Source organism: Hyperoodon ampullatus (assembly GCF_949752795.1).
Source record: "Hyperoodon ampullatus genome assembly, chromosome: 7".
Classification (NCBI taxonomy): Eukaryota; Metazoa; Chordata; class Mammalia; order Artiodactyla; family Ziphiidae; genus Hyperoodon; species Hyperoodon ampullatus.
This window is the reverse complement of record NC_136920.1, coordinates 6096129-6120176: the sequence shown is the minus strand read 5'-3', so window position 1 is coordinate 6120176 and position 24048 is coordinate 6096129. Positions and strand designations below refer to the sequence as shown.

Here is a 24048-nt window from a genome sequence, read left to right as displayed (position 1 = left end):
GTTAAGCTTGTCCGAAACTGGACTTTTAGACCTCCCTTCAAAGCCTGCTCTTCCCGTAGACGTCCCCTTCTCAGAGAATGGGGCCTCCATCCTTCCCTCGCTCCTGCCAGCATCCTTGGAATCGTCCTGGACCCTCCTTTCTCTCAGATTTGTTGGATCTGTCGGCAAATCCTGCTGGCTGTACTCTCCAGCGCGCCCTGCCCCCCACCCCCCACCCCCCGCGGTGTGCTCGCTCGCCTGGCCTTTCCTGCACTTTCCCAACGCCAGGCTGCCTCCCCACATCTGGCCTCACCCTCTTACAGGCTCTTCTGAATACAGCATCCTGAGGACCCTTTGAAAGCTGATGACGGCCACAGCAAGGGGCACGTGGGACCCTTGCATTTCGCCCTGAGAATTCTTTTATGTTCTGCGTCCCTCCAGTCTTGGTCTCGGGTCAGACCCTCACTTCTCCCCGGGGTCCTTGCTGTGGCCTCAGCTGGCTTCTCACTCTTAACCTCCTCCAGCCCAGCTTGGGCCCTGCTCCCAGGGACTTCTGTTTACCCAGCAAACCCATTTTGAGCACATCCTTTGTGTCAGGCCCTGCCTGGAACTTTGAAGAGTTTTGCCCCTTCCCTGTTCAGGGCCCTCAAAGTCTGTAAATAAGACAGCTCCCAGAGCCTTCAGGATGAAGCACAGACTCCTCACGGGGTACGCGGGACCTTCACAGTCCAGCCTCTGCCCACCTCCAGCCTCGCCTTCCTCCTGCCTGCGGATGCCCTCCTCCACCTCCAGTGCTGTACTGTCGTGACGAGCCTCTCGCCAGCTGGACAGCTGGGTCCTTCTTGCCATTCAGTGCAGGTGCCATCCCGGCAGCAAACCTTTGGACACGTGCGCCCACCTCCCATCAGAGATGGCTTCCGCTCTGCTCCCACGGTGGCCTGGGTGACTCTCACGCAGAGCGCGGACTGCGCGGGGGTCGTTGCTCGCTTGCCTGTCTGTTCTGTCAGAGCGCCCGGGTAGCGGTCGGGCTCACCTCCTGGTGTTCAGCCAGACTAGGTGTGCAACCGTTTCCCGGATGCACTGTGACTTCCAGTTAGGATGGCAGCATGAGCTCATGCTTTGACATATCTCTTCTCCAGACCCAGCAGCGGAAAGATAAATTTAAACAGAGAAACATAAACCAGAAAATATGGCCAGGCCCCTAAAAGAGAAAAATACCCTTAAGGATAGAAACAGGATACCCAGTGTAGGGAGCTTGAGCTGGCTTGATACCCTGGCCTGCGGTGCTCCAGGCCCCGAGCTGGTGGGGGCACAGGAGACGTGGCTCCCATGGGTTACAGTGATAGGAACCGAAGCATTGAGGCGAATTAGAACTAGAATCAGACTCGCTTTCTGAAGCTGGGGTTGCCCTCAGTGTATAGAGGCCAACTGCCCTCTATACACTGGGGCTTTATAGGAAGCCCGGGGCCCGGGGAGGGTAGAAAGCAGTACTTGGAAGGCACGGCCCTGTCTGGTGGTTGGTTCTCTGAGAGGATCTGCACTGTCTGTAATGGAAGCAGGCAGCAGGGGCCCTCAGTCACCATGGAAACGGAGTTCTGGCCTGAGACCTCGGGAGGCTCCGAGGGGCAACCACAGGACCTAGGTTGGGTGGGGGGAGGTCGGCACCAACAACATCACCTCCTACTCGAGGGGAGCTGGAACCCAGGTCCCACAGCACGAAGATCTCACACTGAGAGACCCTCCCAGAGCCAGCTCCTTACGCAGTCGTGCCTTTACTCCATCTGAGATTTGCGGATGGGGCCTGGCAAAACTGTCAAAGAAGTGTGCTTCAGATGCTTCAAACCTGAGCTAACATCCGTGAAAAGCAACTAGAAATCATAAGACAAGAAGAGACAAAAATGAAACAAGAGCAGGAGGGCCTGGCCAAAAAACAATCTGAAATCTAGTCAGTGAAAAAAATGTTAGGATGATACACTTTGGACTGGACATAATCAAAGACAGATTTAGTGAATTGGCATTTTCTTCATGAAACTGACTCAGATTGCAGTGCAAAAGGGGGACAGTGTGATCAAAGAAAAATCCAGGGCCCTGAATTCAGACGAGCTTAGAGCCAGCCCTGCCTTTGACCCTCACGTGTAGTAACTGCCTCTCAGCCTAGGCTAGTCTGAGTCAGGCTTTCTCTCACCTGTAGCGGGAAGAGTGTTTCTCATACAGGGTCTTAGTGGTTAGATGGAAACCTCTCCCTGATGTTAGACATTAGATGATCTGACAGTCAGCTAGTTATTTACCAGAGGAACCAGCTATTCAGTGTAATTAACATGGGCACATCTGAAAGAAATCTCAGAAACTCAGGAAGGGAAACGAGCTTGCTGCGAGGACATGGAGAGGAGACATGGTCCACGTGGCTGCCCCGCACTTCCTGCTTCCCAGCCATAAAGCCCAGTGCCGATGCTGCCGGCCAGGTCTCTGAAGGTGTATCTTCAGAATCCTGGTCAGGTTTGAAGACACATTGGATTATTTCTCTCCAGCGTTACTGGGATGTCTTCGTGTTTGCAGGTCTTCACTGAAGTACTGAAGTAAAGAGTCGTTCACATTCTGTAGCTGATTGATGCTCTCAGGAGCAGCCTTGTCTCCAAAGAGCACTGTGGATACGTGCGTGCACGCGCACCTGTGTAAATTGTGGTGAAATATATACAACATAAATTTACCGTTTTAACCAGTTTCTTGACTGGCTGGCTGACTTCAGTGGGGTCAGGCTAACAGACTGGCCTTGGGGTACCATTAGCCTTTTTCCCGGGGGACACTCCAAAGCCTGTTGCCTTTTAGACCTTTTTTCTTTACTCTCCCCAGTGGTTCTAGGTCACATGCCTGTGAGTCACTTAAAAATATCTTTATCCACTTTGGTATTAGGATTTATGTTCAGGAAAATATCTTGGACTTCCCTGGATCTTGAGAAGGCAGGCTTGGATTCCCTTCCCCGCCGTGTGCGTGCCAGGGTCAGGGGTGGAGGGGTGAAGGTTGGTCTGAGTTATGGTGTTCTGTGTGGTCTTGGGCTGGTCGGTGGACCCCTCATTCTCTGGAGGGTCAGAGAGGTCCCGCTTATCCTAGGGCGGGAGTTGTCTTTGTGTGAAGCCTGGAGGGGCTTGACGGGGGAATTGGTCTTTAGAGACACTCTCTCGCTCTCTTTTGTATTTATATTTACATCTACTTACTTATGTAACTGTTTTCTAGGAGTTTGCAGCACTTACTAAAGAACTAAATGTATGCAGGGAACAGCTCCTTGAAAGAGAAGAAGAAATCGCTGAACTGAAAGCGGAAAGGAACAACACCAGGGTTAGTAGGGGATTCTCTGCGTGAACATTTGCCTCGGGGTCACGACTGGGCTCCGTGTTGCTGTCTTTAAACCCAAAAGATGATCCACTCTGTCTGTTTTTAAACACATTTTCGACATTTTCCCACTGAGTGGACTGGGGTTGATCAGTTCAGGGTTCTCATACCTTGCTTGAAATTTATGACGAGAGTTAATGCAATTTTAATATATTCGAGGGGGAATTTCTCTGACTTTATTTCTTTATTTATTATTTTTTGGCCACGCCGCACGGCAGGCGGGGGCGGGTCTTAGTTCCCTGAACAGGGATCGAACCCACGCTCCCTGCAGTGGAAGCGCGGAGTCCTAACCCCTGGACCGCCAGGGAAGTTCTCTCTTGACTTTAGACAGAACCGGAGGCATTCAGACCTGTCTTCGCACGGTTTTGGCTTTCGTGTGAGATTGAAAGGAGTTATTTGCCCCAGATTCAAATATGAGGTTGAAAGTGCTCTGTAAACCGTGCTCACCTCGGCCTTGCCGTGCAGCTGCTGCTGGAACATCTGGAGTGCCTGGTCTCGCGGCACGAGCGGTCCCTCAGGATGACGGTGGTGAAGCGGCAGGCGCAGTCCCCGGCAGGCGTGTCCAGCGAGGTGGAAGTGCTTAAAGCGCTGAAGTCGTTATTCGAGCACCACAAAGCCCTGGATGAGAAGGTACCGCCGCCACACGGCAGTTCTGGGTTTGTACACGTGCTGCGTTATTTGGCGGACAGCGCAGGTGTTTGTGCAACTTTAGTTGACTTTTGAGCTTCTTGAATTCTTGTCAACACAGTTTTTCTATAAGAAGCCAGAGTTCTATATGGTTAAAAAGTATTAGTTGGCATAAATGTCTCAAGATTTATTATATTCTGTGTATCAACTGGCTGTTAGGAATTGGGTAATAGAGTTTATTTAGGGTGAACTTTTAAAGCTATTAGCAAGCAGGTTTTCTTGACGTTAAGATCAACGAAAGACATTAAAGGTATTCTATTATGTTATATTACACTAATAGTCTACTAGGATAGCTATGCAATAAGAATTAAATTAACATATATACACATATACACACACACACTAACTGAATCCCTTTTGTTTTCAGGTGAGAGAACGGTTACGAGTAGCACTTGAAAGGTGTAGTTTGTTAGAAGAAGAATTAGGTGCCACACATAAAGAGGTAAGCTTGATAAGTTGTCATACAGTTTCAACTGAGGGTTCCTAATTCTTAATCCCTTCATTTTAAAAAAGTATGAAGACTGTAGTAGTAGATATCAGATGTTATTTATCTTTCTGATTGAGGACCAGCCCATCTGGGTCATTTTAATGATTAGTAAACTAGACTTTTATTTCAGAGTTGCAGGATCTCTTAAGTACCCATGTCTCCAGTAGAAGGTAAATTCTGACTTTAATGACCTGGTTATATTCAGGATGGATAACATCACCATGTATTTTCTTTTCAGTTGTGTTTTTCCAAATGGAGTTTTGCTGCCTTTACTTATTTCTTTACTCTCATTCAATTTTTTGGTTTTAGCTAATGATTCTTAAAGAACAGAATAACCAGAAAAAGACACTAACGGACGGGGTGCTTGACATAAACCACGAGCAAGAGAACACGCCCAGCCCGAACGGAAAGGCAAGTCCCTGGTCCCCTCTGTCTGGTTCTCGTCCCACCCGTCCAGTCTGTGCACGCGTGTTGGGAACCTGTCGCCAACGCACCACTTCGGCCTGAGCGGCCGTGAGAGTCACGTGAACCCACAGCGTGCAGAAAGCAGCTTTGACCTTACCGATTTCCCAGAAGTGGTTTATTTCCTCCCTCAGCAAACAAGGCTGTTTAAGGGTTCTTTCCCCCCATTAGAGATCTTCTGATGGTTCTCTAAGCCATGAGGAAGACCTGGCTAAAGTGATTGAGCTCCAGGAAATCATAGACAAGCAGTCGAGAGAGCAGAGCCAGATGAAGGAGCGCCTGGCCGCCCTGTCTAGTCACGTGACAGAGCTGGAGGAAGATCTGGACACGGCCAGAAAAGACCTCATCAAATCTGAGGAAATGAACACAAAATTGCAGCGGGATGTTCGTGAAGTGAGTGACAGTCGCCGTGTCAGTGTTGTCATGGGGTTGAACGTGTGGGCTGTTTTGGTTTGATTGTCTCATTCTCCCAGTTACTTCAACCTTTGGATGACTGTATGAGTGAGAACAAGACAGAACAGTGCCCTGAGACTTTGGCTGCTGCCCCATTTCTGTGTCAAGGTCTTTAAAGGTAGGGGAGGCCTGGTCCAACCGGTCCACTGGCAGTGGAACGGACATGAAGCTGGCCCTTCCTACTGTGCTGCTGTGACTGTAATGCCCTGGGTGTGGACTCCTCATTTCTATAAGTTCTAGGCTGTCGAATGTATTCCTGAGTATGCTCAGATTTCCTTTTGATACACTTTGAGCGAGTGTGGTGACATCTGTAGTGCTAGTTCTCGGAGAGACGTGAGCATGGGCTGTGGGCTCTGCCAGGGCGGCATTATTGGCTGTGTTTCTAGTTTTCTGATGTTCTCCTCCTTGAGGGGAATGTACGATATTGATATTGGTGGTCAGACAGAGTGGCATTTGTTCACATTTGGGTCATCAGGCTCATGCTGTAAAAATACGTAGAAATGTGTGCATTTCTGGCAGACGTTTCTGCATGTATCATGATTTATGAGAAACTGGCTGTCGCTGTAAAAACAAATGAGCGTTGGGTGCCTTCTCTGGCACCTCCTCCTGTTAGCGTAACCTCTCCTTTGTAAACAGACAGCTCCTACCCCCTCCCCACCCACCCTGTGAGACCACCGCAGAGAGAACCCCTTTCACGTGTATGTAGAACAGGTGTACGTTCTGTTTAGTAGCTTGGTGTGAGTAATTTTATGTAAGAATCCAAAACAAATATTTGCGTGTGTTTATATAACCTGTGTACATTACTCTTTGGCAACAGGGGGAGGTGAGGTGGCAGAGTGTAATATGCAGACTTGCCACTTTTAATATTAAGACTTTGCTAACATTGGTTACTTAGTGAACAGGGAGGGACCTGAAGCGGAGTTTTAGCTGGGGGACAGGAATTGCAGTAGCAGAAAGTTCAGGTCCTAGTTTCAGCGTTTGATACTGTGTAATATAATTTTGCTTTAGAAGAATTAGGCTTTAGAAGGCTGCTTCCAGTTGTATTAAACTTTTTGTGTTTTCAATTTTATTTATTTTTGGCTGCGTTGGGTCTTCGTTGCTGCACGCGGACTTTCTCTAGTTGCGGCAAGCGGGGGCTACTCCTGTTGCGGTGCATGGGCTTCTCATTGCGGAGCATAAGCTTCTCTTGTTGCGGAGCACAGGCTCTAGGTGCGTGGGCTTCAGTAGTTGTGGCGCACGAGCTCAGTAGTTGTGGCTCGCAGGCTCTAGAGCGCAGGCTCCGTAGTTGTGGCTCACAGGCTCTAGAGCGCAGGCTCGGTAGTTGTGGTGCATGGGCTTAGTTGCTCCACGGCATGTGGGATCTTCCCGGACCAGGGATCAAACCCATGTCCCCTGCACTGGCAGGCATATTCCTAACCACTGGGCCACCGGGGAAGTCCCCAGTTGTATTAAACTTTGAGTTCTGTTTCTATTTGTTAATATTATTACTTTAATTCTGTGGTAATTGGATGAGATTCCATCCAACTTTTACCAAAGAAAATGAGACACATGTCTCACTGTTGTATCTCCACCTGTATCGTGAGGCAAACAGAGGTCCTGTCTTCATGGCAGATACCTTCCCCCTCCTGGAATTCTTGCAATAACAGGATATTTTATTATAGTTCTTTTTTTTTTTATTCGTAATATTATATAGAAAAGGATAAGCTTGGTAAACTGAGTGGCCAGACATAGCATTAACACAGATGAGTGCTGGGATTTCCCTGGTGGGCCAGTGGGTAAGACTCCGTGCTCCCAATGCAGGAGGCCTGGGTTCGATCCCTGGTCGGGGAACTAGATCCCGCACGCCACAACTAAGAGTTCACATGCCGCAACAAAGATCCTGCATTTCCCATCTTAAACCCAGTGCAGTCAAAATAAATAAATAAATAAATATATTAAAAAAAATAATAAAAAAGACAGATGAGTGCTAATTACTTGGTGAATATTTATGATCTTTGAGGTAGGTGCATTTTCATTCACATCAGAGAAAACTGGCATGTCTATCAATTTAATTTTGAGGACAGTAATTTTTTTTTTTTTTTTTTTTTTCTTGCGGTACGCGGGCCTCTCACCGCTGCGGCCTCTCCCGCCGCGGAGCACAGGCTCCGGACGCGCAGGCTCAGCAGCCACGGCCCACGGGCCCAGCCGCTCCGTGGCACGCGGGATCCTCCCAGACCGGGGCACAAACCCGCATCCCCTGCATCGACAGGCGGACTCCCAACCACCGCGCCACCAGGGAAGCCCCGAGGACAGTAATTTTATATTTGATTTGAAACTTAGGATTCAGCCCAGTTTGTTCTCTCTCTGAGTGCACCCGTCTGTTATGTATTGGTTACTTCCCTTCTCTCCCTCTGAAATACCCGACATAGGCCATGGCCCAGAAGGAAGACATGGAAGAGAGAGTCACTACCCTCGAGAAACGCTACCTCGCAGCACAGCGTGAAGCCACCTCTGTGCACGACCTCAACGATAAACTGGAAAATGAAATTGCAAATAAGGAGTCTATGCATCGACAGGTAGTGGTTTTTATCGAATTTTGTCTGGATTTTATTAATTAATTACTAATGAAGGGGGGAAGACCTTTTCCTGTGACTTCCATGTTGGAAATCAAGTCCCAGTGTAAAGTTTTTATGATCTTAGAATATTATGTTCAGAAGTGTGGTGTACATTGTAAATCAACTGTACTAGAATAAAATAAATTTTTAAAAAATTGTGGGTGACTGCAACTTACAGGTTTTCATTTTTTAGGATTTGGTTTAACCATTTTGTGGAGCTACCCTCCTGACTCTTTTGTTGCTTGTTAGCATTTTTACCAAAAGAGCAGAGAGTGGCAAAGAACTTCAAGGCAGCTGGCTGCCTGTTGGTAACTGGGGTCAGTGTGGTAAATGGCAGATTGAGAGACGCAGTCTGAGTAGTAAGGTTTGTGCCTCCTGTGGTTTGGTTAGCCTCACTTGCTCCTGTTTCTTGGTGGTCTCAGATAACCAAGAGTTAACCAGGGAAACCAAACCTGGCTTCTGAAAAACAAAGTGAGTTTGTCTGGTGTGTTAAAAAGTGTATCATTGGCCCCAAAATAAAAATAAAATACTAGAAAGCCATTAAAACGTATGGTGTGGAATGCTAATTAAGAGCATTAAAATGTTCAAAATAATGACTTTAACAGGCAGATCAGAAAATACTATGTACCATGTGCTGTTATTTTCTGAGGGTTTTAAAGCATAATCTGTTGTTTGTATATGTACGTAGAGATATATGCACACAGAAAAAAGAAGAAAGCTGCATAGAAACAAGTGTTAACCTCTCAGGAACTGAGCCTATAGATGATTTAACATTTTCCCTTTTTTAAAGAAAGAAAAATCTCTCTAAATTTTCTACATTGAAAATTTCTCAGCGTAAGAGGATTTTCTAAAAGAATGACCCTACGTTTACAAAGCTAAAACCCGACCAGTATTCCCTTAGGCACACTCTTAGCAGGTCTGGATTTCAAAGGAGATGAACGCTGTATTTTGGCTTACATGCCCGTGGCAGCCTGTTGTCAGTAGGGTTCCCTTCAAGTGATGATTCTGATGATGTTTTAAGAAGGGTTAGTACTGAACCCTTCTCTCCTTAACTTGTCAATAAGAATAAATAAGCTCCTACAGAAAACGGGTTTGCTTTAATGTATAGGAACTTGTGTGTGTGTGTGTGTGTGTGTGTGTGCGCGCGCGTGTGTGTGTGTGTTTTAAGACTTCTTTGGAGGTATTTAGGAAGAGCAAATACTTTGGCAAGAGGTGTTTTGCACATTGAAATCAAGCCCAAGAAAGTGGGTGTGCGCTCTTCACAGAAAGAAAAAATTCACTGTGAAGCAGCTGCCAAAACAGCTGTGCTTCCATCAGAACTAATTTAGTAGACTATTAGAAATGGAAATGGCTGAACCATTTGCCCCGTTTTGACGCTTTGCTCTCATTTTGTAGACTGAGGATAAAAACCGCCAGTTGCAAGAGCGCCTGGAGCTGGCGGAGCAGAAGCTGCAGCAGACCCTGCGGAGAGCGGAGACCCTCCCTGAGGTGGAGGCGGAGCTGGCCCAGCGGGTGGCTGCCCTCTCCAAGGTGCTGCCCTGGGTCTCCTTGCGGGGCAGACGCCAGAGTTGGGTCTTGAGGGTGATTTGTTCACGTGCCTTATTGTTGTGGTCTTGTCAGCACACCTGAATCCACCAAGCAGCTCAGACTTGTTTTCAGTGCTGTACTGTCTGAGACTGGAGCAAGTTTGAATGTCAGACGTTATCCCTGCTTTTGTGTCATCCCCACGTTATTTTCCCTCCAGTTTTGTCAGATGTGTTCTGTGTGTCCCCAGGGTGCTTCAGCTCAGAGTCACTGCTGCTTGGAGCTACTTAAGTCAGCCACTCCAAGGTTGGGGTAGAAGCTTGGTGTAAGAGCAGGATAGTTTTTCTCAGAAGTAGGAAAATCCCACTCTCTTTTGAAGGCCGCCAAAGTAACTTTGTAATAAACAAGTTTTTGAGTCTTTATTCATTCACTGGTTCAACAAATCATGGTGGGGCATGTGCAAGACCCGGCCCCTGCCCTCACAGCCTCACCGTCCCTGGAGAGCCGGCAGGTGAGAGGGGGTGTCCGGGTGACGCAGCGGCGCTGGGGGCGGCTCGTCCACACGGGGGTAGGAAGCGCACAACCAGCCAACGGCCCAGTCTTTGAGGCATGGTCCTGCACTGCCAGTAGGCGCTGGCCAGGCCCAGAGAAGCGGGCCCTGGCCTGTGCTGGTGCATCCGTCAGGAGTTTTGTGTTGCCTGCCTGGAGCTTAGTGAGCTGCTGAGGGGGCCGGACAGACCCGGGGTGGGCAGATGGCCTCAGGTGCTGGCAGACCTTCTTTAGAGCAAGTTCATTGCTAACAGCTGTAACAGAAGCGCCCCTTTTCCTTCGTGATCTGCATTTAAAGTCTCGGTTTCTTTTCTCCCCTGTCGTCTCTTCTGTCCCGGGTCGGCCTTGTAGTCTGACCTTTTGTCTTCTGGAAACTCTGCCGCTAAGGACGCTAAACTGTTCGAACTTACTTCCCAGCTTAGGAAGGTAGAATGTGTACATTGCTCTTGCTGTGCTTGCTGCTTCCTGCTTCCCATGCTGGCTCGCCCAGAGCAGTCTGACGCTGGGGCGAAAACACAGCCCACGGGCGTGGGACCTGGGGTGGGGACAGCACATCTTCTCTCACAAGTCGATCGCCAGCGCCGGTCACGCCTCAGTCACCTGCCCGAGAGGGTGAATTGCCTCCTGGTGTCACGCATGGGGCCACGCAGGACATATGAGCAGACGTCAGCGCGTGCCTTCCACTGAGCACGGGGCGCGTGGTCCACGCAGAGCACGTCCTGCTTGTTGCTACTGCAGTCGTACCCCGCGTATTGTCAGGAAAGGGCAACTGTGAGCTGAATTGACACCATTCTTTGCTGGCAGGCCGAAGAGAGACACGGCAACATCGAGGAGAGGCTGCGCCAGATGGAGGCACAGTTGGAGGAGAAGCACCAGGAGCTGCAGCGGGTACGTGTCGGGCAGAGAGGCCGAGCCCGGGCCTGGGGGGCGCCCGGGCCTGGGGGGTGCGGCTTGAGCAGGCACGGCGCCTCCTTTCTCTGCCACTCCCCACCCCCCTACCCGCCGTGTGTATTCAGTGTGTGGCCTCATCTGCGTGCTGTCTGCTGATTGGCGCACCCGCCACATGGTTGCCCGCAGGCGGTGTGTAGCGGGGAGGAGGCCGCCTGCCGCTCTGACCAGCCTGTTGCAGGAGCTGCTCCAGGTACAGGTGGGACCTTACAGGCCCCCCTCAAACAAACCTGAGGTGCCAGCCCGGGGTGCCCATGAAACTTAAGGCACAGCATCCTAGGTGTTGGGTCTGCTTGCCTGGGGTGTGGCACTGGAGTCCCAGATTCAGGTCACGGGCCTGATCTCTGTCCTGAATCCCAAAGTATTGTTCCAGACACAAAGGTAGACGTAGGGATGGCCGTTCCTGAGCAGGAGGAAAACCGTAGTTGAGCTGGGATAAAAAGGAGCATCAGGAAAGCGTGGTGGTGGAGGCTCACATCAGCTGAGTCCTGAGAGGGTTTTCCTGGAAGAGTTGGTCACACGGCGAGATGGAACATCCAGGAAATAGAGCGAGTGGTGGCCGCAGGTCCAGGCGTGCGACATCAATATTGTCACCACCAGAAAGCGCCGTTCCTGGGCCTGGACTGCAGAGCATCAAACGTGAGCTTCCAGGAAGGAAAGCGTCTGCCTCCCATCAAGAGATCCGCCTGCCAGGCGCCCCTGCCCCCGACACAGGCACGCGCTCTCCCCTCTTAGGCAGAGAATTCGACTCTCACCGCTTGAGGGGTGCACTTCTTTACTTCCAGAACTCGTTGCGGTAGGGATGCTGTTTGTGACTAAGGCAATTCAAAGCAAACTTCTAAGTGGTTTTGCTTTAAAAATATTTGAGGGACTTCCCTGGTGGTGCAGTGGTTAAGAACCCACCTGCCAGTGCAGGGGGACATGGGTTCGAGCCCTGGTCCAGGAAGATCCCACATGCCGCGGAGCAACTAAGCCCGTGTGCCACAGCTACTGAGCCTGCGCTCTAGAGCCTGCAAGCCACAACTACTGAGCCCGTGTGCCACAACTACTGAAGCCTGCGCGCCTAGAGCCCATGAGCCTCAACTACTGAAGCCCGCGCTCTGCAACCAAGAGGAGCCCCCGCTCGCCGCAGCTAGAGAAAGCCTGAGCGCAGCAACAAAGACCCAACACAGCCAAAAATAAATAAATACATAAATTTATTTATTTTAAAAAAAAGTTGAATGCTGACAGCCTTATCGTACGGTGAGCTGGGTCTCTTCTAGATGATGGTGGTTGCTGTGTTTTGGGCGTGATTCTGAGCGCTTTGTACGTAGTGCTTCCAACAACCTAGGAGAAAAGGGAGACCCGCCGAGGGGACCTGCCCTGACGTGTGCTGCCTGTCAGCACTTCCTGTCCCCTCCACTTTTCTTCTGTGTTCATTCAGGGTATGGGGTGAAAATAAGCTTTTGAAACCATGAAGTTGATGCTAGTTTTATAGAACACAGACTTACCAATTTTATTACATTTAAAAATTACTTGCGGTAATTATTTCTAGTTTTTTAGTATAAATTATCATTACAAAGAATTCAGGTGATGTTAAGAGTATAAAGAAAGACATGTGAAAGTCTGTCTCCACTGGGTTTTTTTCCCAAAATGAAATTTTTTACCTTTTGCTTTATAAGTTGAATTCATTTTACCCCCTTAATCCAGATTCAAGCTTCTGTTTACATGCTGGGAAGTTCCCCCTCCAGTGTGTGTGTAAGCTGATCCCCTTTAAAATATGCTTGTTTTCTGCATGTAAATCTGCTCCTTGAGCCCATGTGACAGTTAATGGCTGGTGACACTAATGAGGCCCCCTGGGTGCTTTGTTGAACAGAAGCAGTGGGAGGGACCTTTCTCTGCACCTGCAGTCAACTCTGGTGATCCAGTCAGTTCTGGCGACGGTGCAGAGTCCACGGGAGATGGCACTGGGAGGGGCAGCCTGGGAGCCAGGGCATAGGCCAGTCACGTCGTCGCTCCTTGGCGCTTTTAAAATAATGACCATACTTGTTCTTGAAGTTTATAAGTTTTTGTTTTTCCTATTTTAGGCAAGGCAGAGAGAAAAAATGAATGAAGAACACAATAAACGTTTATCAGACACTGTTGACAAGCTTCTTTCAGAGTCTAACGAGAGGCTTCAGCTTCATCTTAAAGAGAGAATGGCAGCTCTGGAAGATAAGGTGCGCTAGCGCAACGTCCCTGAAGGCCCCTTTGCAAAAGGGGCGCCAGTGGCATGTCCTTGCCCAGGCTGTGCGTATGGGAAATTGCCTATCATTCTTACTCTCCAGAACAAGAGTTGGAGAGCTGTTTCCATAGCAGGCCAGCCACGTAGTAAATATCTTAGGCGTTTACCATTTGTGAGTAATTGAGTAGAAGAAGTTCATGCTGATCAATTAAGTAGCATGAAAGCAGCCACAGACAATCTGTAAAGGAATGGACATGGTTGTGTGCCACTGAAACCTAGAGGAGCCGGCAGTGAGCCGGACCTGGCTGATGGGACGAGTTTATCAGCCCCTGCGCCAGAATTTTCCAGGTCCACCCTCACCCCTTCATTGCTTTTGCATTAGAGGTTTATTTCTGTCTCGTGTGTGTGATGTAATATAAAAGATTTAACCATCTAAAAACAAGTGTTCTCATATTCCAACTCCAGCCTTCTCTCTTTTCATTTGGTTTGGAAAATGTCTAAGCCTGGACTCCTGCTACTCTCATCATGGAACTACTTTAGCTGTAACCAGAGTAAAGGAGTAGCCAAGAATCTATGTCAGAGAAGCTCTGATGGGCGACACTTTGGTTCAGGTTTGATAAAAAAAACCTGTCCCGACTGCACCAGTGCCCTAAGGATGAGGCCCAAGAGTCTTCCCTGAGATTGGCACCTGGGATGACGCTTGTTTGGGAGAGACCAGTGATGACTACTAATTAGGTGGCACATTTTATTTTACACAAAACCCATGATGAAATGCATTACTAGAGACCACATAGGGCAGTTACCTCACTTCCTCCCTGATCTGCGGGCCGGCCTTAAGGTAGGAATATTTTTGTCTCAGATTTGAATTTTGCATGTGAAACTTGTGCCGGTTTCCCGAGTGACCACTGAACTGCAAAAGCTGAAAGCTGGTATAAACCAGTTTAACTTACCCCATGAACTTGACCTCCTTACATCTAGAAAATCAGTCGGTGAAGAAGGAAATTTTATATGTACAAGTTATTATTAAAAGGTGTCATCTGGCCTCATGGCTGGCATTTTACTCTGGGAGCGTGATCTGCCCATTAGTGTGTTCACGTGGCCCATTCCTTCCCGCGGTGCTTTACTGTTTCAAACAGAATTGTAGCCGTCCTATAGTACATGGAACATTTTTAAGAATTAACACTAAAAGGCTATTTATATCTTTTTCAGAATTCCCTCCTACGAGAAGTTGAAAATGCAAAAAAGCAATTAGAAGAAATGCAACATGATAAGGTGCTTCAATCTCTAGATTGTTTAGAAATCTGTTAAGAGCTGAATTGAGCTGGGTTCATTGTTATCATAATTACTACAGCTGTTTAGCAGAAGTTGAGTTACATTTTCTTTATGGCTAGTCCACTGCTATAACATATAGCACTCCTGGATTTGTATGTTGAACGCGTTTGCATTTTAGATGGATTTAGAGTCCAGCAGGTGCGTGTGGTTCAGAATTCTGGGTTCGTTTGAAAGCTGAAACAAAGCAGGAGCCTTTCATCTCGAACAGTGCCATCCATCAGAAAGATAATAAGAGCCACATGTATAATCTAAAATTTCCTAGTAGCCACGTTTAAAACAGTAAAAAGAAACAGGTGGAGTTAATTTTTATTGTATTTTACCCTATGTCGTCAGAATGTTATCTTATCGTATAATTGCTCTAAAAACAAATGAGCTACTTTACGTTCTTCTCTCCACCTTGAGTCTTTGAAACCTGCGGTGTGGTTTGAAACCTGCTGTGCGGTTTCTCGTCACAGCACTTGGCGCTTTGGGGTGGCCTGTCGCAGGCGCTCAGTAGCCACGTGAGGCGAGTGGCAGCTGTGGCCCACAGCGCAGAGCAGGAAGGCTGTCCATTGACTCAGAAACTCTGGCAGTCTGCCTCGTCGCTTTGCCCTGTGAGGAAGTGACGCTGGGAGTAGAAATGGCACATGAGTGGATGTGTGCTCGATGTAGACAGCTGAAAGCAATGCGGGGGAGCCAGTGTGACGGAGAGTGAACCCTGCGTGTGTGTCCCCCCTGCCCCACGTGCAGCTTGTCTCAGAATCCATTATTGTTAATGGCTTGGTGTTTCTCTTCTGAGAGCTTTTCTACGACCAAGACGTAACTTTTTGTTCACTACGGTTTGTAAAGTTAATACTGGTCTGAGCGTTTATGTTTGCTATAGGACTCTTGGAGAAAATTTTCTCAGAACTAAAATGTTTGGAATTTATAACTGCTTATGTAACCTGTCATGGTTTTGTTCAGCACTTGAGCACATTTTGATGCGAGTCATTTTATGTCCTGAAAGCAATAGGCACAGTGTTCTGTCATTTGCTGTTTTGTAGGATCAGCTCGTACTAACCCTGGAAGCCTTGAGAGCTGAACTGGACCAGACGGGGCTGAGAGGGGCTCCCCTACACCACAGGTAGGACGCTCCCCAGGTCACAGCTCTGCTCAGCACTGTCGTGTGTATACAAGGGCGTGTCATGGCTGTGTGGACAGTGTGACTGGGTGGGTATAGCTCATGGTCGCGCCTCAAGGAGCCTGTAGCTTAGTGGCAGGCTAGAGGGAAGAGTAAAACATCATTCCTGAGGTTAGAACTCGGTACCTAGGAGAGTGGCAGTCACATTACTGACAAGACTCAAAACCACAGGAGGCGGTTTGGAAGGGGAGGGGTGGCTCGTTAATATTTGGGTGTATTCATTTGAGGGACCTGACAGACTGTGACACTGATGTTTCTTAAGAGTCGCAGAAGGTTAATGACTTGTAGTCATTTTAAAATTTATTGAGACGTGACTTGGCGTTGGCTGCCGTGGGAGGAATCACCTGGCTTGTGAATGAGTTGAGCAAATCACTCAGCATCCTGATTTTTTTCTTACTTGTCATTATAGGGGCAATAATTCTTATTAAGCTATTTAAATTTTTCTTTGCTTTCTTTGTGGAAAATGGTCATCAAGTAAGAGTTAAACTTTAGCAAAGTTATTGAAGAGCTTAACTGGTGACATTCATTCGTCTGTCGGAAAGAGGCTCCTGCTTGGATCGTGATTTAGGAGACAGTTCGGAGCCTGTACAGATATTTCAGCATTTGCACACGTAGGGAACCGTCAGGGTCTAGGGTCCTTGCTGAATCTCCTAGAAAAAAAGAGAAATCAAGGAAGATAGAGGCAGAGCCAGAAACTTTCCCTGTCTCCAGAACCACTGGGGGGTAGAATTTCAAGGAGAGTGTGTGTGCTTACAGATGGTGGGGGGGGGGGTGGGGTGGGGTGGAGGAAGATCCGGACAGCGGCATCGCTGGACTTGCTGGCTAAGGTCCTCTAGGGTGAGGTCAGAGGTGGAGGCAGAGCCCTGCTCACGGGGTAGATGAGGCGAGTGTGAGGAGGACCGTGCGGGTACCTGGAGGGAGGAGGAGGTGGACACAGCCTGTTACTCTTTTGGGAGTTTGAGTGATGAAGGGGGCGTGGGTGCCAGAACCGAAGGGCTGGCACAGTTGTGGGGGTTTTCAATGGAAAAGCCTTGGGCATGGTCACCAGAGCCATGTGTGACAGTGAAAGTGAAGGACGAGGAAGCAGCTCTTGCTCTGATGACGCAGGGGGGCGGGAGGGGGGCTCCGTGGTCTGATGGCGCAGGGGGGCGGGGGGGCTCCGTGCTCTGATGGGGCAGGAGGAGGGCTCTGTGCTCTGATGGCGCAGGGGGGCGGGCGGGGGGCATCTCTGTGCTCTGACGGCGCAGGGGGGCGGGAGGGGGCATCTCTGTGCTCTGACGGCGCAGGGGGGCGGGAGGGGGCATCTCTGTGCTCTGACGGCGCAGGGCGGCGGGAGGGGGCTCTGTGCTCTGACGGCGCAGGGGGGCGGGAGGGGGCATCTCTGTGCTCTGACGGCGCAGGGGGGCGGGAGGGGGCATCTCTGTGCTCTGACGGCGCAGGGCGGCGGGAGGGGGCTCTGTGCTCTGACGGCGCAGGGGGGCGGGAGGAGGGCTCTGTGCTCTGATGGCGCAGGGGGGCGGCGGGAGGGGGCTCTGTGCTCTGATGGCGCAGGGCGGCGGGAGGGGGCATCTCTGTGCTCTGACGGCGCAGGGGGGCGGCGGGAGGGGGCTCTGTGCTCTGATGGCGCAGGGCGGCGGGAGGGGGCATCTCTGTGCTCTGACGGCGCAGGGGGGCGGCGGGAGGGGGCTCTGTGCTCTGACGGCGCAGGGCGGCGGGAGGGGGCTCTGTGCTCTGACGGCGCAGGGCGGCGGGAGGGGGCATCTCTGTGCTCTGACGGCGCAGGGGGGCGGCGGGAGGGGGCTCTGTGCTCTGACGGCGCAGGGGGGCGGCGGGAGGGGTCTCTTTGCTCTGATGGCTCGGGGTGGGGCGGCGGGAGGGGGCTCTGTGCTCTGATGGCGCAGGGGGGCAGGAGGAGGGCTCTGTACTCTGACGGCGCAGGGGGGCGGCGGGAGGGGGCTCTGTGCTCTGATGGCGCGGGGTGGGGCGGCGGGAGGGAGCTCTGTGCTCTGATGGCGCAGGGGGGCGGGCGGGGGGCATCTCTGTGCTCTGACGGCGCAGGGGGGCGGGAGGGGGCATCTCTGTGCTCTGATGGCGCAGGGGGGCGGGAGGGGGGCTCTGTGCTCTGACGGCGCAGGGCGGCGGGAGGGGGCATCTCTGTGCTCTGACGGCGCAGGGCGGCGGGAGGGGGGCTCTGTGCTCTGACGGCGCAGGGCGGCGGGAGGGGGCTCTGTGCTCTGACGGCGCAGGGCGGCGGGAGGGGGGCTCTGTGCTCTGACGGCGCAGGGCGGCGGGAGGGGGGCTCTGTGCTCTGACGGCGCAGGGGGGCGGGGGGTCTCTTTGCTCTGATGGCGCGGGGTGGGGCGGCGGGAGGGAGCTCTGTGCTCTGATGGCGCAGGGGGTGGGGGGGCTCTTTGCTCTGATGGAGCAGGGGGGTGGAGTGGGGGGGGCTCAGCCCTGATGGTGCACGGGGGCGGGGGTGGCTCTGCTCTGATGGCGCAGGGGGGCGGGAGGGGGGCTCTGTGCTCTGATGGCGCCGCTGGGGCTGTAGGCGAACTCTGTGCTCTGAATTCAGACAGTGGGCTGCAGGGGCTGGGTACTGCGGGAGGGGATGTTTCAAGGAGGCAGTTCTAGAGGTGTAATGTCAAGTGGCTTAGCAGAGAGGTGGTCGGGAGCTGTACAAATGGGAAAAGGCGGATCACAGCAGGTGGGGAGGGGGGCCTCGGGTGCGGAGGGAGGACTGAGAAGATGGCTCGTGGCAGCCTCGGCTTGTTTGGCAGGACTTCACAGTGAAATCGGTCACCTTGTCTCTGAGATCTTCTGGGAGGAAAGCCAGCCTCGGTTGACGAGTGGGGGAGAAAGATGGTGGCTCGCTCCGTAAGGAGACTGGGAAATGACTGCTGCGGGGCGACACAACCCGGGGGCGTTTGTGGACTTCAGAGGATCCACCAGCCACCAGAAGTACATGCAGGATTTTGTGTCACAGCTTTCACCCGATTTCGAAGTGTGCTGTGGCCCCCAAGCAGTTGGGTAGAAGTCATGCTGAGAAAGAAGGAGCAGTTTCCTTAGGAATGAGGCCAGAGGGGAAGGGAGAGACGGTTGTGGTTCAAGGGAGATTCCAGACTTTGATCTCTTGCAAACAAGGGATAAATCCTATGCAACACTTGAAGACATTTCTTTTTTTTTTTTTACATCTTTATTGGAGTATAATTGCTTTACAACGGTGTGTTAGTTTCTGCTTTCTAACAAAGTGAATCAGTTATACATGTACATATATCCCCATATCTCTTCCCTCTTGCGTCTCCCTCCCACCCTCCCTATCCCACCCCTCTAGGTGGTCACAAACCACCGAGCTGATCTCCCTGTGCTATGCGGCTGCTTCCCACTAGCTATCTAGTTTACATTTGGTAGTGTATATATGTCCTTGCCACTCTCTTGCTTTGTCACAGCTTACCCTTCCCCCTCCCCATATCCTCAAGTTCATTCTCTAGTAGGTCTGTGTCTTTATTCCCATCTTACCCCTAGGTTCTTCATGACATTTTTTTTTCTTAAATTCCATATATATGTGTTAGCATATGGTATTTGTCTTTCTCTTTCTGACTTACTTCACTCAGTATGACAGACTCTAGGTCCATCCACCTCATTACAAATAGCTCAATTTCATTTCTTTTTATGGCTGAGTAATATTCCATTGTATACATGTGCCACATCTTTATCCATTCATCCGATGATGGACACTTAGGTTGTTTCCATGTCCTGGCTATTGTAAATAGAGCTGCAATGAACGTTTTGGTACATGACTCTTTTTGAATTATGGTTTTCTCAGGGTATATGCCCAGTAGTGGGATTGCTGGATCATATGGTAGTTCTATTTGTAGTTTTTTAAGGAACCTCCGTACTGTTCTCCATAGTGGCTGTATCAATTTACATTCCCACCAACAGTGCAAGAGGGTTCCCTTTTCTCCACACCCTCTCCAGCATTTATTGTTTCTAGATTTTTTGATGATGGCCATTCTGACTGGTGTGAGATGATATCTCATTGTAGTTTTGATTTGCATTTCTCTAATGATTAATGATGTTGAGCATTCTTTCATGTGTTTGTTGGGAAGACATTTCTTTTAAAAGTGTCGAGCAGTGCGTGAACCAGAGGGGGCTGAGCTAGCACATGGTCCTGGCCCGCTCTGCAGAGGGTGTGAGGAGTGCTTACTCTCCTCAGGGGAGTGGGGTCTGTTTCCCGGATTTCAGGACTCCTGCAAAAGAAGGCACCACCCTTCTTCCCAGAGACAAGGGCCGAGCAGCTCCTGGGCTGGGCCCGCGGTGCTGGTGGGCCCATGGTCAAGGCTGGGCCACGCCTCCGCTGACCGGGGTGTCTCCTGACACCCATGCCCGGTTTCTGTCGTCATGCTCAGGGCCCCAACCACCTGTTCTGGGACTTCTTCAGCCTAGAGCTTTGATCGTTAATCTAATTACACCCAGGACTCTGCTTTCGATTCGGAAACACCAGTCCATCTAAGCTCTAAGCCGTGGTTCAGAGGGGTTTCTGCTGCTGGTTTGTCTGAGGCGCTGTGAGTGGTGTAGACGGTGTTTCAGGTAGAGGAATGTTTGTGATTGATGGGCTTCACACTGGGAATCTTGGCCCAAACAGGAAAGGAGAGAACAGCTGAAGGCCAGAGGGGAGGTGTGGATGTCAAGGAAAAAGCAGAGCAGGTGCCGGGCCCAACACCTTGACCTGAGGACGGGTTCCCAGGTGGACCACAGACCCCTGTACACCGCAGACAGCTGGATTCCATCCCTGTCACTTGCATGTCCTCGTGTCTGCACTGGTTTTCCCGGATGTGGAAGTTTTCCAGCTGCTGGGGCAGGCGGCGGGTTGCTGTTGGAGCGGGAGAGCGGTGCCCTCCTGGGCGACCTTTTCCTGTGACATCACTTATTTTCCAAGTTGATAGGTTCTGGCTTGGCCAACAAAGTGAGGTCAGTTTTCTCCTAATAATGACCTTTTTCTTCCCCCGTGTTTCAGCCGACCCCACTTGGGCAGCGTCCCAGATTTCAGGTTCCCTGTGGCAGACGGGCCCTCGGACTCCTTCAGCAGCAGCGCGGTGTTGCGACGCCCCCAGAAAGGCCGGCTGGCAGCGCTGCGCGACGAGCCTTCCAAGGCAAGGCCCCCCCCAGCCCCACCCCGCCCCGCCCCCTATCCCCGGGGCAAGCGCTCTGTGAGATACTTGCCTCCTCACCCTACGGTTTGGAGACTGTTTTGAAACAAAGCTTGATGGGTCGCTTTCTCTCTTCCCCTCCCCCCATTTTCCTTTTTCTGGCTAAGAGTTTACTTTTAAGGCAAGCTTTTTTTTTTTTTAAGAACAAATTTTGGTAACCTGTGACCTACTGTAAGGCACAGCCCCGTGCTGATTAGCACAGGCTTGAGGTCGTCCTGAAGAGTAAACGAATACACACATTCATCATCTTGTAGTGAGAAGAATTCTCATTTGCAAGTTCAACTGCCTTCATATTTTTGTGCGTTTCACGGCATATATTTTTTATATATGTCTCTGTATTTTGAGCTCCCATATTCAGTGAGCAGCTGGTTTGGGCCAGGCATCCTCAGACCTAGGGCTCCAGCAGAGAATTAAAAACAGACAAAATGCCTGCACACACACACCCCCAACGTGCACACCCTAGTGAGAAGAGAGAGGCAGCAGTGAATGGAAAGTCAAGTAAAACATGCCGTGTGTGTCCTTTATCTGCTGCTACACAGCCAGTCACTGCAAAGCCTAGTGGCTTCACAGTGAACATTTAATAGTCCACAGTTCGTGTGCACGTGGGAGCATCTTAGTGGGATGGGCCCTGCTCAGGGCCTCCTGAGGTCGCCGCCACCGGAAGGCTCCCCCGGGGCTGGGTGGCATGCTTTCAGACTCCCTCACCTGGCTGTTGTCGAGAGGGTCCCCGGTCCTTGCCGTGCAGACCTCTTCATGGGGCTGGCTTTCCTCAGAACTCCCTCTGAGAGAGAGCGGGGGAGAGCCCTTTCACGCCACAGTCTCGGAAGCTGCACACCTGTGCTTCCACTGCGTTCTGATCATTAGAGTGAGCTGCAAAGTCCTGCCCTCACTCACGGGGGTCGGGGAAGAATTGCCCTCTGCCTCTTGAAGGGAGGAGGATTAAAGAATTCATGGACGTATTTTTCAATCACCACAGCCTGTCAGATGGTAATAAGCAGGGAAAGGAAACCAAGGGTACCCGAGTTGCCAAACAAGGAGGGGAATAATAATTTTTAAACAGGGTGGCCAGCGAGGGTCTCCAGGAGGGAGGAGGGGAGGGGAAGTAGCCATTCGGAGGTAACGGTCGTGCCAGCCAGACGGGCCGGTGCAGTGGACGTAGGCTACGGGGGCAGGGGCGGTCCGGGAGCAGCTCAAGGCTGGGGTCTGTTTCCTTCTGTGAGGAAGATAGCCGGGTCCGGGGAGGCTGGGATCTGGGCCTCGGTCCTGTTCAGGTGGACAGGTCGGCAGCTGGGTGTTCCGGCCTGGACCCGGGAGAGCTCTCAACTCGAGGTAGACTTGGGGTCATGGGCATACAGGTGGTATTTAAAGGCATGAGCCAGATAGGGTCACCCGGTGGGTGCCTGTGGAGAGAGAGATGAGGTCCATGGATAGAACCATGGGGCACCCCGGATTCAGAGGTCGGGAGGCTGAGAAAGGGCAGCAGGAGGTGAGGAGTAGCCTGGGAGGGCGGGGCCGCTGAGCCAGAGGCTCCAGCGCTCTGCTGGGGCAGCATGGGGGAGGGGACCTAGGCGTGCGGGCTCCACGGAGCCCCCTGGAGCCACACCTGCTTGCAGAGAGTGGGAGACGGGTGGAGGAGGGAAGGGGCGGAGTAGAGGCTGCCCTGGGGAGCTTTCAGGGAAACGCGGTGGTTGCTGGAAGGAGCCCTGGAGGGAGAGTTCTGTGGTTGCTGCTGTGTGCTTTTAAGGAGAGAGGAGGGAGTGGACATCCTGAGGCTGTTGGAATGAGCCCCTAGGACGTGGATTAGCCACAGGGAAGGAGGAGTGATGACAGGTGATCTTGGACCAGCTGAAGGGGGTGGCCCAGCCCTGGGGAGGGTCGGAGAGGAAGACGACGAGTGCGTGGGCACAGGCCCCAGGGGCAGGGGGCTGGGGAGCCTGCGTCTAGAGGCTGCCCTGTGGTTACTCTGAGGTCGCGTCTGGGAAACGGGAGGCAGGACCCTGGGCTGAGCGTGGAGGTGGGGATGGGGCCCGGGAGGAGGTTTGGGGAGGGAAGGGGTGTGAGACGGCCCCAGAGGAGAGGCAGCACAGAGCCCCGGCGAGCACGTTTCTTCTGTGCATGTTCTGATGGCAGCACAGAGGGCGTCTGGGCTCCGCACAGAGGTGCCCTTGCAACGTGAGTGCAGTTCCCTGGAAAAGCCCCGCCACGCTGCGGCTCCCGCGCCCTGAGGGCTGTGGGGGGCTGGCTCTCCCGTCTCCCCTCTGCTGCCGCTCGTGTCTGCTCGTGTTCAGACCAGCCTCAGGAGAGGGAGCGCTGAGGAGCCTCCAAGAGCCCTGGTACTTGGTGGCGCTGGTAAAAGCTATGGCAGCTGAGCTGAACCCAGCGGCTTTGGATCTGATGGGGTTTTTTTTACTTCCCTTCAACCTGGCTGATGGTGGCACGGAATTAATTATTTTAATTTTCGGTTTTTGTTTCTGATGCGGTCGCGTCAGCCTTGTGAATAACGTCATACAGTTGCCTCCCGTCCAGGCTAGGATGTGAATGTTGCCAGGCCGTCTAAGAAATAGATTCTCCTCCTGCCCATTTCTTAAATGCTGCTCACTTAACAGATGTCGGTGGCTTCTAAGCGTGACCCGTTTTTCCAAAATCTTCTGGGTCTCTGTGTAGAATTGTTTCAAGTTGCTGGTAGATTGAAGTTGCCGTGACTGTTGCTGTTGAGACGTGGCCTCTCGTGCACAGGTGCAGACCCTGAACGAGCAGGACTGGGAGCGTGCCCAGCAAGCCAGCGTGCTGGCGAACGTGGCCCAGGCATTTGAGAGCGACTTGGACGTGTCTGACGGTGAAGGAGACAGGGACACCCTCTTCAGCTCGGCCACTCTGCTGTCGCCCAGTGGGCAGGCCGATGCCCAGACCCTGGCCATGATGCTTCAGGAGCAGCTGGACGCCATCAACAAAGAGATCCGGTGCGTGTGCCCGTGCCTGGCTCCCCGGAAACACGGTGTCTCTGAGGGTGGACGCTACTTAGAAAAGCCTAAGTGTTCCATAATAAGAAAACTTACTTCGGTTCCGTTTTAAGAATT

At 51.5% G+C, this 24048-nt stretch overlaps 1 protein-coding gene across 3 annotated transcripts in view; it reads left to right on the top strand.

Moving 5' to 3' along the window:
• Positions 1–24048, top strand: part of PPFIA1 (PTPRF interacting protein alpha 1) — a gene marked incomplete at both ends in the record, with an annotated part of 85031 nt that overhangs the window by 31427 nt on the left and 29556 nt on the right. For 2 of the 3 annotated variants that reach the window (XM_079707548.1, XM_079707547.1), the window contains 13 exons: positions 3211–3312; positions 3832–3996; positions 4421–4495; positions 4850–4951; positions 5174–5395; positions 7864–8010; positions 9445–9579; positions 10927–11010; positions 13137–13268; positions 14483–14545; positions 15628–15707; positions 20779–20914; positions 23708–23931. In XM_079707548.1, the coding sequence (XP_079563674.1) occupies positions 3211–3312; positions 3832–3996; positions 4421–4495; positions 4850–4951; positions 5174–5395; positions 7864–8010; positions 9445–9579; positions 10927–11010; positions 13137–13268; positions 14483–14545; positions 15628–15707; positions 20779–20914; positions 23708–23931 (1667 nt within the window). Of the gene's footprint in view, positions 1–3210; positions 3313–3831; positions 3997–4420; positions 4496–4849; positions 4952–5173; positions 5396–7863; positions 8011–9444; positions 9580–10473; positions 10549–10926; positions 11011–13136; positions 13269–14482; positions 14546–15627; positions 15708–20778; positions 20915–23707; positions 23932–24048 lie in introns of all 3 variants that reach the window. The other variant, XM_079707546.1, reaches the window with a different exon arrangement.